We start from the raw sequence: 17,560 nt of genomic DNA on the forward strand, positions 1-17,560 counted from the left end.
TTATTGTCTGCCTTTTTCCTCTTGTCGTCATTCTTCAGTGATGGTGCAGATCCAAATCACACCTCCTCCTCCTCCTTCTCCTCCTCCTCCTGTGTTCTCTCCATCTCTTCCTTTTCTCCTGCTGGGTGGACCACTGCTTCCCCAGAGGGGGGGACACATACTGATGTTCTCATTGCCAGAGTGCCAGCCATACTGCAGACCACCAGACAGAACAAACAAGATTTTCCCTAAGCCCTCACATCCTCCTCCCATCCGGGCTCTGTCTGGCCCCTGTCTGCCCAGGAAAATCTTAACTGATCTTATCAGGTGAACCTTCTGGAGGCACAAAAACCTATTAAGAGTTTGAATGTTTCCTATACAAATTCATAAATAAGATACGAGGGTGGATTTATGAGGTGAGTCAAGAGGAAACTTTACCATTCTAACCTTCAACTACAGTGAAAGGTAGGGTTTAAATCATAGAGAGAATGACTCACCTGAGCTAAAAGTCATCAGAGGGGACAGTATGTGAGACACCGGAGGGCACTTGAGTGACTCTTTTTGGATAATCTAGTCTATGCTAAAGTGAGGTGGAGAAAAGGTTGAATTATAGATAAGGTTATTAACTTAGAAGTCCAATTTTCTTAATTTCACCATGAATACTCAAACAGGGATAGCTCTATTTTCACACTGAGTCACGTTCCCATGATTTGATTTCATACATTCAAAAGCCCTCTTAATTAAGCGAGGTGAGTAATGAACTCCACAACCAACAAACCACATAAACTTGACACAACCTCTGAAGCAGTACGAACATATTTCCTCTTTTATTTACATTCCTTTTCAAATGTTAACATTTTTCGCTATAACTTTTGATCAGGTTGGCATTTTTTTTTCTCATTAAAATAAATTGGCACAAGTAAAACATATGTAGACAAAAGTTTATTTACACCATACAACATTTTGTTTTTAAATATTTTATACAGAGCTGCAGATGAGAGAGCTTGCTGGGATCCTTCAAGCAGATTCTGCAGTATTAAAGTTGTGAAATATATTATTTATATAAAAGTGAGTATTATCTTTATTGCATTTAAAGCAATGAAGAATGTAGCTTGACAAACATTCATTTTAATATGACAGAAAAAATCCTCTTTGCCTCCCATGTTTTATATTATAAAGTAAAAAGTGTAGTAATGGCCAAACAGACTGTTATAAACTTTTTAAAAACCTGCATAAATATATACATTGTGCTCCTGGGTCCAGTTTTATGAAATCAAAACTAGACCCAATGAAGCTGGGACGACATGGCATGTCATTTGCTTTGTGAGGTTTCATCTAGAGAGATTACCTTTTTTAGCCAATTCCTCAACAGATAATTTGAAACACATGATGGTAAATATTGTACACCAGGCTGCCCCACACTAAGTACACTAGTGAGAATACAAAAAGTAACACTGATGTTTTTTTCCCCTCGTTTTCTTTTTTCTCTCTCCTCAGTCCTTATATTGTATTGGCACATAATGTCCCTGCCACACTCGTATTATCCAGATATGTATGCCAAGGCTGTTAGAAAAGTCTGTTGCTTTATTCAGTGCAAAATACATCCCTTTCTCCTCCTTCCCTAGTTTGCATTTTCTTGTTCTTCACCTCTAGACCTCTGTTTGGAAGTCTCCCTCCTGGACGTCTAAGGGTAAGTTGACACACTTTTCCCACTCTGCAGGCGTCATCTCCAGTGAGTCCTTGGTGTCAGATTCTAGTACATTCATAGTGGCGTAATTCTGGTACTCACAGGCTGGATTGTAGCTCTCCCATGGGTTCTTGTTTGGCATTGCCTTGTCCTGTGAACATGGCCAGTGGGGTGTGATATTAGTTGCATGACATCCTCTACAGCTTTGTCAAAAAAACAAAACTTTTCCAGTGAAGTGCATTCAAAAAAGCATTCTATGATTTCCTACCCACTGCTAATTGAAAATAATGGATTAATGCTGTGAAAAGCATCAAATAACAAAAGATAATGGTAGTGTATTAAATGTGAACATGCTCACACTATTATCATGGAGTCATAGCAGAATTGTGTTTTCCCCAAGTTCTGGTGCACTATATGGGCTTCATGTGTGAGCCATTCATCTGAATGTGCTCTCATTGACAGTCCCAAAGACACTGTTGCAAATAACAGAGAGAAGCTGCTCCCAGTCAGGGAATATAAAATAGATACTAATGTCTGCAACCAGCTCTGCAGTTGATTCATTTGGGGAAAAAAAGGAAAAGGGGGAGTGAGAATGTACTGTAGTTATCGCTTTCTTTACAAAAGAACTTGCACTGGTAACTAAGCAACAGGCCTCAAATTACATTGTGCTGTAGGGGTGATTGAAATGTGAGTGAAAAAGAATTAGATGCAACCAAAAACGCTGCTGTGTAGTTGACATTGTCTAATAGTCTAGCTGCGTTTGGTCACCAGCCCAGTTTCTGTTTGTTGCATTCCACACAGAAAACATAGCTCCCTGTCTGAGACAGAGATGGATAAAGCTTGACATCCCCATTGTCTACGGCTCCAGCCAGGTGTGGAGACAGATGGTGGGACTTTTGCTTTGCAGCAAGGTCACAGAGAATTCTCATAATTCACCTGACTTCTATCTCCAATGTGATAAAATATTTCATAAGAAAAGATCCCCCGCACACAGTTGAAGTAAGAGAAGAGCAAACTTAAGGTAGTATTTGTATAGATGTTGATAGATTAAATAATCTGCCATGCATTAATGGAAAAATGATGGGGGTGCTAAGTAGATAAATGTGCATGTAAATAAAAGTGCATTCATGGCCTTGCATTGGAATGGATGCACTCTATTGCAACAAGATTACCAAAGGTCTTTCTTCCCTGAGACTGGCCTTGTGGAGAAAATGCCTCTGTGTTTTTAAGGGGCAGCCCCCTCACTCACCCCCTGCCATCTGCCGGCAGGCCCACTATGTATAGGAAGGTTCACTTCCACATGAATACTTTAGCTACATAACCTCTCATTTGCACAATCACACATTATGTGTCCTGCACCGGATATCTAAATAGGATATTTGGATGTTGATTGCTTTAATTGGCTGACAGCCACCCCCCTGGTTTCCTGTTACTCACCATGCTGCCCATATTTGGTATGTCTCGAAATCGGTCCAGGGTTTGAAATTTCTGATTCAGTTCCTGGAACAGCTCCATGTGTCTTTTCCTGGTGTGCATGACTTTCTGCAATGGCAAGGGTTTTTTCTTTGGTATTGACAGCCAATAATGGAAATGCATCTTCCTCTCCACCCACTCCAACTCTGATCAATTTGTTAGTGTCATGGTAGTTTACTTAAAGGCCAGGTTTGAAACAAATCTACTCGTCTCTGCATATATACAAGTAACTGCCAAAATAAAGGAAACACCAAGATAATTAAGGACAAGGCGAAAGGACACTGAAAGCCTGAACTATTTTAATTTGCAATGTCCGGAGTATCTGAATTTAAGATAATTCTTCAATGACAAATTGCCTCATTTAGAGTTTTGTTGGCATAAGGGAAATGCTTATAATCAAACCTTGGCACAAGTCTTCCATTTTAAAGGGGTGGTGTGCATCTAAGCTAAAACAAAACGCACCACACGCCAAAATAGCTGCCAGAAGCATTCATTTTACGTTTCCTTTACTTTGAATGTGTGTACTATATATATGCAGTAAAAACCTGATTTAACAATGCAAAGGAAATGCTGCAACCTGCCAAAGGGGGTTTGAATAAGTGTTTGCAAGCCAATATAATCATTGTTGAAACCAGTGGTAAAATCAGATGTGAAATGTGCAAATGACTTTAAAAGCATACATTTTGGAAATCAACGTATAGTTAATGGATGTAGGAGATGGAGGAGGACAAAATGTAGATGAAAACTGTTGCCCTGTTTGTCAGTTGACAGCCTTGCTTTTACCTTAACTACACAGCATGTTAATAAATCTTGTTAGGTCAAGGCTGTGTAACTCCAATAAGCTTAAGAGGCACAACAAGTACTAATAAATCAAATGACAAACACAACTTCAAAAAGTGTCTTTTCTCTGCATAAAAAAAGCTAGATGCATGTACTATGGAAAGAAACATGTATTTTTACATACCTCAAAGTCCAGATCAGAATATCGTGACTTTCTTCTCTGTGAAAATAAAACATGACGGTATTTAGTTATGAAATCAGCAGTTTACAAATATATGTACATAACATAGGCATACAATGTGTTTTTAAAATGTGCGGTAAAGTATGTGCTGCAGCTCTGTATCCTCTGTGCTTCCGCCACATGAGCATATGTACCTCTAAGGAGCTCATAGATATTGTTGACCCTGTCTCACTCCTTGAAAGACCCGCAGATTCCTCCATCTCAGCGAGGAAGTTCTTAACAGCCGTGCGAGGTTCAAAGGGCAGGTTTTGCATCTGCTCTGGAGCACTCGGATACTGCTGTTCCAGGTTCACATTCATGTGGTCCAAGCCCGACGGGCTGATATTGAAGTCAGGACTCATCTTGTAATGCATCAGCCTCTCATGTGACAGCGTATCCATAGTGATGTTCATCTTGGTGTCCTCTTTCAGGAGGGTGGGCACATTACCCGACCCCGACACCGCTGCAGCAGAGGCACGAGGCATGACTATGTAGTCTGTCTCCATCACCTGGCCCTGCAACGAGTGGCCCTCCATGTCATGGCCCCCCATGTCTTGGTCGCTCTGGCGCATGGCATCGTCGGTGCACAGGTAAACAGTGCGGCGCATGTCAGCGGTGCTGTCAGCGATGCACTGCTCTTTCAGATCACCCACTCCCATAGGCATGTGCAGAGCTGAAGGCTGCTGGATAATCACTTTGGAGATGATGTTGCCAGGCAACGTGGAGTAGTTGAGGCCCTCAGGGACCTTCTCATCCTCCTCATCGTTGAGGGAAATGCGGGAGAGGGTGCCTGTTATGGTGGCGGCGCGACAGGAGCCCATGTCTTTGTGGAGTGCTGCAGGGCAGAGTGATATGAGGATTAGCTGAAAATTCTCAATAATGAAAGAAGTGTTAGTTTGTCTGAGATTATCTAGCATATGACCAAAGGAACAAAATAATTCAAATCAATATCAACCAATTCTCAAAGGATTTTGTGCTGCAAAGCTGGCAGGGCAAATAACTGTGAATATACACAGAGTATGACATTGCACCTAAATGCAAAGGGACGCATCAGCAGACACATCTATCTCAGGAGAATGTAGCAGTAAATAAGGTGGTTTGGTTTAATTTTCTCCCTGAAACTCTCCGACATATGTAGCATCTGTAATCCTAACTTTTTGATTGGTGATGACCTTGTAATGCACCAAATATTCAACCAAGCAAAAGCTGCAAGATACTCAGAAATACCTTCTGGTTATAAGAACATCCTATCCCCCACACTGTGCATTTTAATCTTTGCCACATGAATTGGTAAGAATTATGTGTGCTCATAAAAAGCCTGCAAGGAGATTACAAAGACAACAAATGAGATCTAATAATCACCTTTTTGTTTCAGCCTAATTTAATGCCTATTGTGGGCACAGAGGAAAGTTTATGAAAAGTTTATGCTGTATGGTGTGACAATGCAGAATATTAAGCTGCTCCTGACAATAATTCCTGTTCGTAAAAAACAAACTCAAACTCTGTGAGCCCAGAGAGTAATCTGTGAAGTGCATTTCTCGCTGACTGCAGCTCTACTTCATTCTGATTCTGGTCATGATTTATAAATGACTGTCTGCTCTGCCTTTTTGTATTGGGTATGTCCACTTTAGCTATACAAGACTGCACAGCATGAGCAACATGGGTCGGAAGAGCGAGACAGCCCCTTTCGTCTCTTAACAAGCTGTGTTTCTGAGCGCTCTGAATAATGGTCAGCTTGGTTATTCCCCACAGATCCATTTAGGAGGTGTTCTTCACTGGTTTGGAAGGGATTGGAGGAAAACGAAGCTCCAGGCTTGTGCAAGTTGCTACCTCTTGTTACATGCAGGATAATTTGTCCCATCTCTTAGGAACATTTCTTCATGATACTTTTATTAAACCATACACTTGTCTACCAACAATTACTGTAGCTCAAAAGTACAAAAGAGCTAGAGGCAGGAATCAGGAAGAAATATTACTTCCCACTCATATGAGTTAAACATTAGAGGAAGAAAATCCTCCCAAAATCTGAAACCTAGCACCTACACACCCATTCTATGGTGGTGTCAACATGAAAAACATAATTATGAGCGCAACTGCCAGAAGATGGAAAAAAAAAGCTGCTGTTATTCACATTTACTTCAGTCATTTACTGCCGAAAAGCTGACAAATAAAGTGAATTTCCAACAGCTCTCTTTATACTTTTTTTTGTTCTCAGATTAAAGTCAGTGTTTTGGTAGCTGTGAAAAAACTCCTGTGGGGATTGTTGGTTGTTATATAACCTGAGCTATTTTTTACTAGGTTTTGCAAGGCAAGGAGGATCTTGTTAATACGAGACCATCTGCTCTTTACCTGATCGGCAGGCGATGTCCACGTCTTTCTCAAAGTCTGTCTGTAGGTAGAAGACAATCAAATGGTCAGTACTGCTACACGGTTTCTATTTTTAAAAAAATCAACTGTATCCTTAGCTGTAAAAGTGAGTAGCCAGATTAGGATCGATAATGTTTTTTTCATTATTTCCCTAGGCTGTAGAAAAATGCAAAGCAGTCATTTTTTTCCCCTCTGCTTCATCCTAACAACATATCAATGAAACATATATGAAAGAAAATGCAACTGCAGCAGCCAGGAAGCATTTTGTGCTTGCTGCTAATGCCTCTATTGAACCAAAGGGGCCCTGACACCATTCTGCTATTGTGAAAACTATTTCACTCCGAGGGGTATTAGAATACTAATGGAAGATCATTTCTATGATGTGCCAGTGGCATCGTCCCGCTAGATGAAGAGACTGGTGTCCCATTTCAAAGGTCAGGCAGGGAACAGTCCTCTATTACCCTGGGAGAGGAAATGAGAGGGATGCATTGCAAACATGGACATTAAGTTCAATCAAACTGAAATAAAAGATTGGGCTTAGGGCCTAAGAAAGCTAAAGGGAACTAATGCCATTTATCAGAAGGCCAAGTGCCTACACTGCATGTAATTGTAGCTTTACCAAAGCGTTGTGTGAGAAATTATAAACCGATGGGAAACAATGCCTCATATTTTAGAGACAATGTTAAACTGCAAAATAAAGATTAAAAAAAAAGCTGCATGAAGAGCACAAGTTAAATTGAGGTCAATGGAGAAGAAGAGGGTGTGCATGTGTATCATAAATAACCAGGGAACATTGGGTCTGCTTAAATTATAGAGGATCTAATGGTTACAGATAACAGGGTAACTGTACCTACCATTATCTGAGCATGGCCATTAGGGAAGGTTCCTGTTGCATCACCACTGATTGGGTCTTGGCAGTTTCTGAGCCGACATCTGAAAGCATCTTGGACCTAAGGACAAGGGGTATCAGGTTTTTTTTTTTTCTTTCTTTTTTCTTTTTATCATGTGCACAATGTGTACAACATGTTTTAAACAACAAAAAGACATGCAAAGTTCATATTTTCTTTAATCCTCTGTCAAGTCTGAAAAGGTACCATATTTTACTTCTGAATGTGCAGAAAATCATGACACAATACCAAAACAACTTCTATTCCTGGTAGCAAAAACTTTTTGCATTTAGTATTTTTTAAGGTGGTTAAGATCTAGTTAAATCCTAAATGGATAAGAAAACAATCAAATCTTCTGCAATTGAATTTGTGATTAAGCCAATCTACTTCCTGCCATGTTTTTAAGTGAAAATGAAACACGCTCAGGTTGTTTCTCCCAAGTAAACAAAGCTCACGGTTGAAAGAAAAGAGAGATTAAACACATCCTCTACCTCTCTCCGTAGGACACAGTGCACCATCACAATGACAAAACCCTGCAGTGAGTCAAAGACAGCAAAGAGGATCTGAAAGAGGATGGAGCGCTTGTCTGTCATGGCGAGCACTGCAGACATCCAGGTCAAAGCCAGCAGAGGTAGGACGACGCAGGAGCTCCACAGGGACGCCCTGAGAGAAGGGAGGAGGCAGTGTGTAGAAGAAATAACAGCAAGCAAATTGGTGTGGATTAAAAAATGAGGTCTGTAGTGCCAAGTAACATCATGGCCTTTTTACACCGTACAGCAGCGGAGCTTTACTGTGCATGCTAGTAGTAATGTAAGCCAGTTACTTTCACACAAATAAGCATGTAACATCACATGTGTATGATGCACAATAGAATATTTTTTTCTATTCTGTAGATGTGATGTATTGTGGATGTAATTGGGACATCAGTTCTCTGCAGTGGACTGAGAGTTGTAGAGGTGGACACGCATGCAGATTCCCCCTGTAGCATTGTCTTATTGATTCAGAGACACTGACAGGCACTTACATTGCATTGCTAGCTGTAGTTGCTGATAAAGCAGTTGTTGATACAACGCCACATTTGGCACACTTGAGAGTTAATCCTGTATGCGGCTCACTCATCTGTCTGTGGGACATAAGAGACAACAGCATGACAAACAACAGCTAACAGCCACTACCCCGACTTGAAATTCTCCCCCCATCATATTAGCAACAGTAGAGGCAGCCAATGTGTGGGCGTTTTTAATGATTTTCATCTTGGACTGATTCTGCCAAGGAAATAAGAAGCCATGTCACTCCAGAGAGAGATCTGACCTCTTTATGTTTATGCTTCTAATTTCCTTTCAATGACAAGAAAAGGAGGTCTAAATCTCCATATGTGTAAAATCATATGTATATTTTTGCAGGAAGTTAAGAATAAGAATGTTTAGAAGAAAAACAGAGGTACTAACAAGGATGTGCTGTCATACCCTGCTCGATGCTTCAGCTTCTTGTCCAGTATGCCATCTCTGGACACTAGTTTATTAAACACTAAGATACCAATCACCATGTTGACCTGTCAGTAGGAAGGAAACAGGAATATTAAGTTTTCAACTGCAACAAGATTATTTCAATGTTAAAGATATTGTTTCCTGGCTTGACATTGTCTGTAAGTAGCAAACGACTGATGTCATTATCCCGCAGGCGTTTTTTTCTCGACTTTCCGTCTGCGCTGAGCTTTGACCTCTAGCTTCTACTGTTTGCTCATCTCTGTAACATTTCAGCCAATGGATGAGGCATGCCTGGCACACTCAGCCCAGCACAACAGCCTTAAGAAAAGATCTGCTTGACAAGGAACACTTGTCTTCTCAAAGGCACCTTCTACTATTATTAGCAGCGCCTACTCTAATAGAAAACTGAAGGAGATTTACAGTAGCTGTGTGGAAATTTTCTTTAAACATTTAGGCTACAATCTATTTCAAATCCCTCTAGCTGAGATAAAGAGCTTATTAAGTATTTATACAAATACATTTGGGTAAGTTTTTATTCAACAAGCTTTGTTACTTTGAGACGTTTGATTATGATGTAACAGTATCAGTAAAGTGATAACAGCAGTGTGGTGTTCATTCTCATAGCAGAGGTTTCTGCCATTTTTGCAAAGATTAACTCGTTTTTTCACAAATGAAAACCACAGTACAGCAAGACTTGGTAAAGTATCTGTGTCCAAGACATTTAGTCACTTTTTCAAAATATCTGAAATCTTTTTATTTCAAAATCCCACCACAGAACAGAAGTTTGACAATGAAAGATATGATTCAGTATTCAGTGTCATCTGTCCCTCTGACACAGACTTTGTGATTTGCATAATCACATTCTTTGTGTGATTTTTTTTTTCTTTTCTGTGTAACAATGTAAATACAAGATGATTAAAATACTTCAGTATATTAGATTTTGAACAAATCCAATGCATAAATACTTAATAACCTCACAGCTACATTATAGCAAATGAAAGGGAATTACTTGAGCACACTGCCTGATGGGACGCTCATAAGTTTGACTTTGAAACCAAAGTGTGTTCCCCCTGTTAGGCATTTTCATAAGAACATTTTGTCGAGTTTTAACGCATTGCAACCGTACTACACTGACACTACACTGCATCTTACTTTTCAAAACTATGCAAAGTATTCTGTATTAAGATGGATTTCTTCTGATTGTGCTTGAACGGGATAACTGACTGTATATTACATAAAGAAAAAAACACCTGCAGATTTTTGCCTTTTTAGCTGAGTTTATTTGTTGTACATTTACATTTCCCATGTATCCCCAGCATATGAAAGTTAGAACTGGACATCTGATAATCGAAACATACCAGAACAACAGCAGCTGCAGGTCCAACAAAGGCATACAGGAGCCCACCCTCCAAAGAAAGCCAACAGCTGCAGGGAAAGCAGGAAAAAACAGTAAATTCCACCAAGGCATTAACATCTGAGTTAATGGCGCACACCAGCATACAATTGTATTTTCCTCAATTGTCAGGGGAGAAGTACCATATGCTGTAACTCTATTTCCAAAGTTTCACAGGGTAATAAAATGCTAAAGAGATTTTAAGCAGTGTTTATGTGTTTGGTATCCAGCAGGGATACAGCTCACAAGAAATCGGGGTCTTGCTGCGCTATATAGAAATTTGATTGGGTTCATGGGACTTTGTTTATGGCACTATTTAGGATAAGTAAGCCACTGCAGAAGCACTTAATCATTACTCTTAAGTGTTACCATGAACCCACTGCATGTGTACTGAATAACAAGTACAGACATAAAAAGAACAACTTACTATAAGTTTGTCCCGTAGCCCTTTGTTTTGGTGAATCCCATTGAAACAGCAACCACTAAAGCTGGTAATCCTTAAAAAGAAAACAATCAATAGTTATTCGAGCAGTTCCACTTGCTTGTTGAAACTGAGAGCATGAGCCTGCTTCAGTGCAGAGAGTCTGCTCCTATGCCTTCCAGTCATTTTACATAGTGCAGCTAGATTCACTGCATTAGAAGCTACAGTATGACACTATATAGCTCTCTGAGACTATATGATGAACTGTATGCATTTTAATATTTCAATCAACATTCAGTACTCCATTAAGTAAAAGAGAACAGACTGTACTGTGCTTTGACAAAATGGCAGCAGTGCATCGAGTCCAGAAAAGCACGTAGTGAAATTTCATCACTGTGCTGTAAGAAATTCCACTGCCCTCCACACCTTTTATATGAAGGGATTTTTGCTGTATTGCTCCTCATTATAGATTGGTGTAATGGATTCGGTCTTTACTACTGTGTGCTCAGAATATTAATGCTTTTCCTCTTGGAACAGCGCAGGCAGGTGCTATTGATGTAATCAGTTTCCTGGAGGCATGAGGCGAAGACCCTGTGGCCATCCAGTACCTCTCTGCAGTGTTGAAGAGGTAAAGAGTGCCGAGTGTACACAAGCATGTCATAAATCACTGCGCAGGCAACAGCCTGGTGGAGACGATGCACTTCAAATAGGCTGAATTAAGAGACAACAGGTATGGTGTGCTGTGCATCGTTTAGAAATCAGTTTTGAACATTTTTTGTCTTCTGTTTGAATGCAGGTAGTAATGTGAGGATTAGAGTTATTTTATTTTCAAGTCAAACTATGTAAAAATGTTGACATTATGTAACACATTTCTGTGGTCACATAAAGACGGTGTCTTATCACCAAATTGTCTATTATGGCATTTTTTCGAAATCTGTGATTGCAGAACAGCCTTTTGTCCATTTTTTTTTTTTTTTTTTTTTGCAGCAAGCAGTTGCACTGCAATGACTAAGAGAGCCTTGTTTGTTGCTAGGTAACAAGAAGAATGAGTGTGGGCTCTTTCATAATCAAATTGATCTTTTTTAAAGGAGAGATTTCTAGTAGTCTGTAAGAAAGAACCCTTTGGTCGAGGATTCAGACTGACATTTATCAAATGAAAAAAAAAATTGAAGTCGTTCAAATTTTGATAGAGACACTTTGCTTGTGTTTATTGACACAAGTGTATTCACTGGAATATGTGGATGTATGATTGTCATTATTTTATTGTGCAGGGGACACAGCGTGGGAGGCAGTAGAAACTTCATTATCTGAGATCCAGTCTGATTAAAATCTGTAGCAATACAGATAATAATTACATTACAGGTAAATGTTATAAGTGGTTGAACACTGGACTCAGCAAAGCTTTTCAGAATACTGTATGTGTGATCATACAGCTCATACTCAAACCCCGCTCCAATATGTTTTAGCTTTGTAAACATTTCACTCTCCTGAAATGTCTTTCTGAGGGTTTTGAATAAAATGTACTCTGCTGCAGTGTAAACGCTCGGCTCACACCCTCTTTATTAGACGTAAGGTCACTGCAACCTGCAAAGGGAGAACCACACCAGTCTGTCTCCCCCCACTGCTCAAGGCCGGTCCATTTACCCATCCCTTAGAGAGCTTGACTGGAGCACAAAAGCATCACAACAAAGAGCCTGATAGGATGAAGATCTAGCTGCCCCACAGAGAGGATGAGAACGGCAAACGGGAAAGACATACAGTTACTTGGAAAGACACCTTGGCCATAGACTTTGAAATAAAATGGCAGCTGCGAGGTATGATGGAGATAATGGAGAGATTTTTAGTAGACTTACCCCAACCCAGACACAGAAAACGCTTGCGGATGAGCCTGGTCCGAACCTTTCCTGTCACTGCCATGTAGGACTGCCAAGCCTCTGTGAGGACCCAGCAGAACGATGCCAGGAAGAAGAAGTGTAGAAAGGCTGTCGTCATGATGCAGACACCCTATTGATACATGAAAAAAGGAACAGAAGGAGACATATTTCTTGACTACAGGTTCAAAAGGAGATTTACCTAAACACAAATGCAGCTTACTAGAGATCCATTAGCTTTAAAACGGCTAATATAAAAATTTAGGTAGATAATGTGCAGCTGTTATACAATAGAGCATTAGATATGTCATTATTTCCTTGAACCATTCTTGTAGCAATGGTCTAGATGGTCTAGACAGGCAAATGCACAACAGAATTTGCCTGTCTAGACCATCTACAGCACTTACGTACCATCCCGTGCATTGAATTAAACAAAACATTAGTCCGAACTGCAGCATCAGAGGTGGCAATAGTAGAAAAGATCAGAGCTGGGCTAGCTGACACAGAAAACCATGGCATAGCATTCCTCTGCACTAACCCTTATTAGTATGCTGGGGATCCCACCTGGAGGCATGTGAGCCAAGGTCAACTGTTTTACACAGAGAGGAGGGGAACAAACCACAACACTGCTTAAATGATACAGAACGCACGTTATCTGAGGCAGCAGATCGCATTCAGGCTGGACAGCATAACGGCACTTTTCAGCTTCATTAGCTTGTCCATCTTTGCTCTGCAGAAAGGCATCTCCAAATGGGATTGTTTAGAAGAGGATTAGAAATAAAGAAGTATCCTTAAGAATCTTGTCACTGCACACTGACATTTGTGAGTGAGAAGAGATTAAGCTTCTTTTTTCTTTTTTTCCAAGTTCCAGGCTGTAGATTGTTTGCAGTGTGAAGCTGGGGTAATCTGAGTGATAACTGCACAAAGAGGGAAAGATTGAAGTGTATCATCACATCCCAGGGCGTCCACGCCATACTGTGAGATCTCCCATACACCTTACATCCCCACTGAGAAAACCACACTAAATCCATCTAACCCCTGTAGTGTTCATGGGGTTCATACGAGACAATAATCCTACATTACCTCATGACATAAATGTGGATTCACTTAGAAGACAGTTATCAAATGTCATGTATTGAAGGATCAATTCTGATGCAGTACGTTCAGGCGAGTGTGTGTAATGCCCTTTATCCAGTGTCTTTTATACTTAAATGTAATTGGTGGGTTTGTGGCTTGTAATTTAAAAAAGTAGCCTATAAAATAATACAACCAAGCTTACATTAATAGGATATCATAATTTCCTTGTAAAAAGATGGTTGCCTTCTTCTTGACGTGCCAGCGACATAATATGCAATTATGCATATTAATGGCCAAGCCTAGTTGCAGAAAAGGTATGCAACTGTAAGAAAATATTTCATATTAATGTGGAGACATACATAGAGCATGGAAGTTAACAAGAACAGGAATAGACACGCTTTCTGATTCTTTAGTGCTAATAATTACAGCCCTTTATAATGTACTTGTATCTCCCAAAAATGTGCTGCAATTCTAAGGCAATTCTTTCTAATTCTATATTTACGTGAAGAGTGTTAAATACTGAAATACTACAAATGTCCCATAGGTATCAGGAAAGTGATCATGCTTTGGTGAAAGACTTATTATGACACTTTAGAGCTGCTAATGCTGTAGAGATGAAAGTATCAAAGCAGCACATGAAATCAAAGCATATGAATCTCCCAAGACACTCTGCCACCTGCCTATGTGCTAATTACAGTTGCAAACAGATGCCTTTGTAGAGGTAACACATATTTGAGCTACAGTATATATCCTTGAGTAATAAGCTTTGAATAAGGAATAGCATCTACTATACTATGTTATAGATTTTTAAATGCTGTGTTTGCGTTAGCAGAGGGATTTATGAATTCAGTGACCTGCATGACCACAAATCAATGAGGGAACAATCATAGTAAGTATATAAGTAAAAACAGCAATTTTAAATGCTGGTTTCTACATGATGGAGACAGCAGAGGAAGGAAGAAAACCGTGTGTGTCTGCCACATACAGTAGCTATACTGCCTGTCGACTTCCATCCAAAGCTAATTCTAGTGTTGCTGTTGCTCATGTGCTGTCCAAGGTGCTGAAAATAGAGCCTGCCTTGTTTCCTGGAAACAGGTCACATCCAACCGTTATGTTTCATGGTTCACTTGGGTGCCTATACCATCCAGCCTCATTAGCTCTCGAAAATAAAAAACTGTGCTTTTGAAAAGACAGAAAGGTACATTATGCAGACATTATGATAGTGCCAGTTGAACGTAGGCAGTCATACAAAAACGAGGTTGAAACCTAGAGTTCACGCTGCCCTTTAGAAAGGCAAATGCCGGGGAGATGTTGAGCGCACTGTGTCAGTATCCATGGAAACAGAGGAACCGAGGAAGGGACCACATTAAAACATTGCAGAGCTGATAGACATGAAGGTAGCGTAGAGGGTGATGGGGTGTACTTCAAGCTAGTTCAATAATGGCACATTAAGGTCAGGACAGAAATTTGAAGAATTTCTTGCCGTGGCCTGACGACGCTCAGACTAAAAGGTCTGGGCAGAGTCTTGATACTGTCTCAAATATTAAGAACTGAAAGCTTAATTGCCATGAGCTGTTGCACAGTCTGCTTCATAATGCAATGAAAGGCCAGTGGAATGGAAAGAGGAGTGGTGAGTTTTACTATTAGTGAGGCAAAGAAAATCCTCTCAAAAATCAAGGATTCTAATTGGATTAAGCTAACTTGGAGATTGAATTATTTACCTCAGAGTGCTAAGCATTTTATTTGCCAATCACTATTAATTATTCAGTTATTTACATGATTTAGATTAATTGGTTGTATAAGAATACAGTTACAGTTAACAGTGTAACATTTAATACATATTTTCACTATTATTGCGATAAACTCTTGAAGGGACCTGAGAATTTGTTTACTACACATCAAGCAAGCACATTAATGACACTTTACTTACTTTATACTGTACGATCTATTACATTATATTACTAGAAGAATCTGAACCAGACCTGACAGTATTACTTTCAACAGTTCTGAATCACTGTGGGAGGAGGAGGCTGGTTGTTATTTTGATTGAAGCACCCTCCTTTTGAATCAAGCAACAAGTGCCCCAGCGTTTTATACAGCAGGTGCTTGGGTGGAGGACATTAAAAACCCCCACCAACAGAGTGGTGGTGGCAAAGTGTTGTTGAACCATAGAGAAACACTGAACAAAACCCAATAGCTTAGCTACTACAGTCAGAAAATGGCTACTTCTGTTGCTGATCTGTGGATGTACCTCACCAACCTGGAGTGAGTTCATACTTTCGACACTTCTGCCTACTTTATTACAGCACGTAACACTCTTAAGGCTCCACATAACCTAAACAATACAGTACATGAACCTATTCCCCTGAATATCACCAAAATGATTCTTTGCTGTATGTTGATTTTGCGTGTTTTCATTCACCAATCATTTAGTTATAATGAATGTAACTAACCTCTCTATAAGGGAGGTCAAGCTTCATGTACTAAAAATACACTATCCCTCAAATTTGTATACAGCAGTAACTGTATGTGTAACATACATGACCTTGAGCAGGCCTTTTTTATATTTGTTGTCTTGTACGAAGATTTCTTTAGATCTTTTATTACAAAGTAAAAGAGAGAAAAAAAAGATACTCAATTTTATTTTCTATTTTTTTTCATATTAGCTCAAAATGCTCAGCACTCTAACTGTAACATCTTGCCCACTGCACTTGCAAGGGGCTGAATTTACTAATGTCATGGGTATTAAGCGAAATATTCAATTTAAAAGCAGAATTTTTAAGCTCTTAATAATTACAGGGATATTAATTTTTGACAAGATACCAGCTTTGATAAGCCATCTGTGCTGATACATAACATGCAGTGTTTGAACAAAAGGTGATCATTTCTAATCTCCTGATGCAGGAGATTTAGGCACCCAAAAATTAAATGCAGATATGTGGTACAAAGCTGTTCTTATTACAGTGTTTGTCTTTAGAAAAAAAAAGTATATCTGCTCACAATGTTCCTGACTAGAATCGTTTGATAAAAGCTAACCATTGTTTGGTGATCTGTTTTTTGACATCTCTTAATAGTGAAAGGACAGGTTGGCACACAGTAGACCCTGTGTTCCTTGACTTCCACCTACTTAACGTGTGTGTGTGTATGTATGTATGTATATATATATATATATACTTTTTTTTTTTTTTAACTTATTATAGGATAATTATCTCTTACGCTCAGACTCTCTAATTTTACCTTCTCTGGGAATCCCAACAGCGTCTCTTTGTTTGTCTTCTTTTCCATAAACCAAGATGAACAACGACAGAGGACAAAGGAAATCAGAGACAGGCAAAGGTGACTCACTGATTTCCTTCTCCCAGAGGACACCTCCACAGCTAAGAGATGATTTCTATTAGACGATGAGCAACTCTGAATCCACAAACAGTGGAGCCAATTATATGCACTTCTTACAAGAGATGGAGGAAAAACAAGAGAGGCAGTGTCAGGCAGCATGGCAATTAAACCCACACAGGGGCTATGTTTTCTCCTCTTGCTGGCCTACCACTCAAACATTGGTTCCTACAGTATGTCTGATCAAACAGAAGAAATATTTCTCAAATATTATTACAACAGGAGACATAAAGACACATTCAAGGCGAAACAAAGGGAAGATGGTAATAAATTCATTGCTCTAGAAGTTTTATCCACTGCACCGTGGAGACCAGCAAGACAAATGCAGTTTGCTAACTTGAGTGGGCCAACAACAATGTTGACATAAAATCGACATATCACGACCTGATAAAGTTGATATGGCGAACGTGCTAGCAAACGGTTGCCTAGTAACAAATCCAGCAGATGCAGAACAACATTTGCTTTCATTTGGACTTGTGTATCCGGCCACCTGATGAATGTAAGTCAAATATGCACTCTCCTTTT

General features: G+C 39.7%; 1 protein-coding gene across 3 annotated transcripts in view; it reads right to left on the reverse strand.

Annotated features, from left to right (window-relative positions):
* Positions 1-779: 779 nt before the first annotated feature.
* The window catches only part of adgrb3 (adhesion G protein-coupled receptor B3), a 124,221-nt gene continuing 107,440 nt past the window's right edge, over positions 780-17,560 (reverse strand). For 2 of the 3 annotated variants that reach the window (XM_067609894.1, XM_067609892.1), the window contains 12 exons: positions 12,548-12,698; positions 10,701-10,770; positions 10,239-10,305; positions 8,842-8,945; positions 8,418-8,516; positions 7,885-8,056; positions 7,361-7,456; positions 6,489-6,528; positions 4,295-4,974; positions 4,104-4,139; positions 3,104-3,208; positions 780-1,817 (listed from right to left, as the gene is read on the reverse strand). In XM_067609894.1, the coding sequence (XP_067465995.1) occupies positions 1,629-1,817; positions 3,104-3,208; positions 4,104-4,139; positions 4,295-4,974; positions 6,489-6,528; positions 7,361-7,456; positions 7,885-8,056; positions 8,418-8,516; positions 8,842-8,945; positions 10,239-10,305; positions 10,701-10,770; positions 12,548-12,698 (1,809 nt within the window). In that variant the 3' untranslated portion in view covers positions 780-1,628. The remainder of the gene's footprint in view (positions 1,818-3,103; positions 3,209-4,103; positions 4,140-4,294; positions 4,975-6,488; positions 6,529-7,360; positions 7,457-7,884; positions 8,057-8,417; positions 8,517-8,841; positions 8,946-10,238; positions 10,306-10,700; positions 10,771-12,547; positions 12,699-17,560) is intronic. The other variant, XM_067609893.1, reaches the window with a different exon arrangement.

Source organism: Thunnus thynnus, chromosome 14, assembly GCF_963924715.1.
Source record: "Thunnus thynnus chromosome 14, fThuThy2.1, whole genome shotgun sequence".
Lineage (NCBI taxonomy): Eukaryota > Metazoa > Chordata > Actinopteri > Scombriformes > Scombridae > Thunnus > Thunnus thynnus.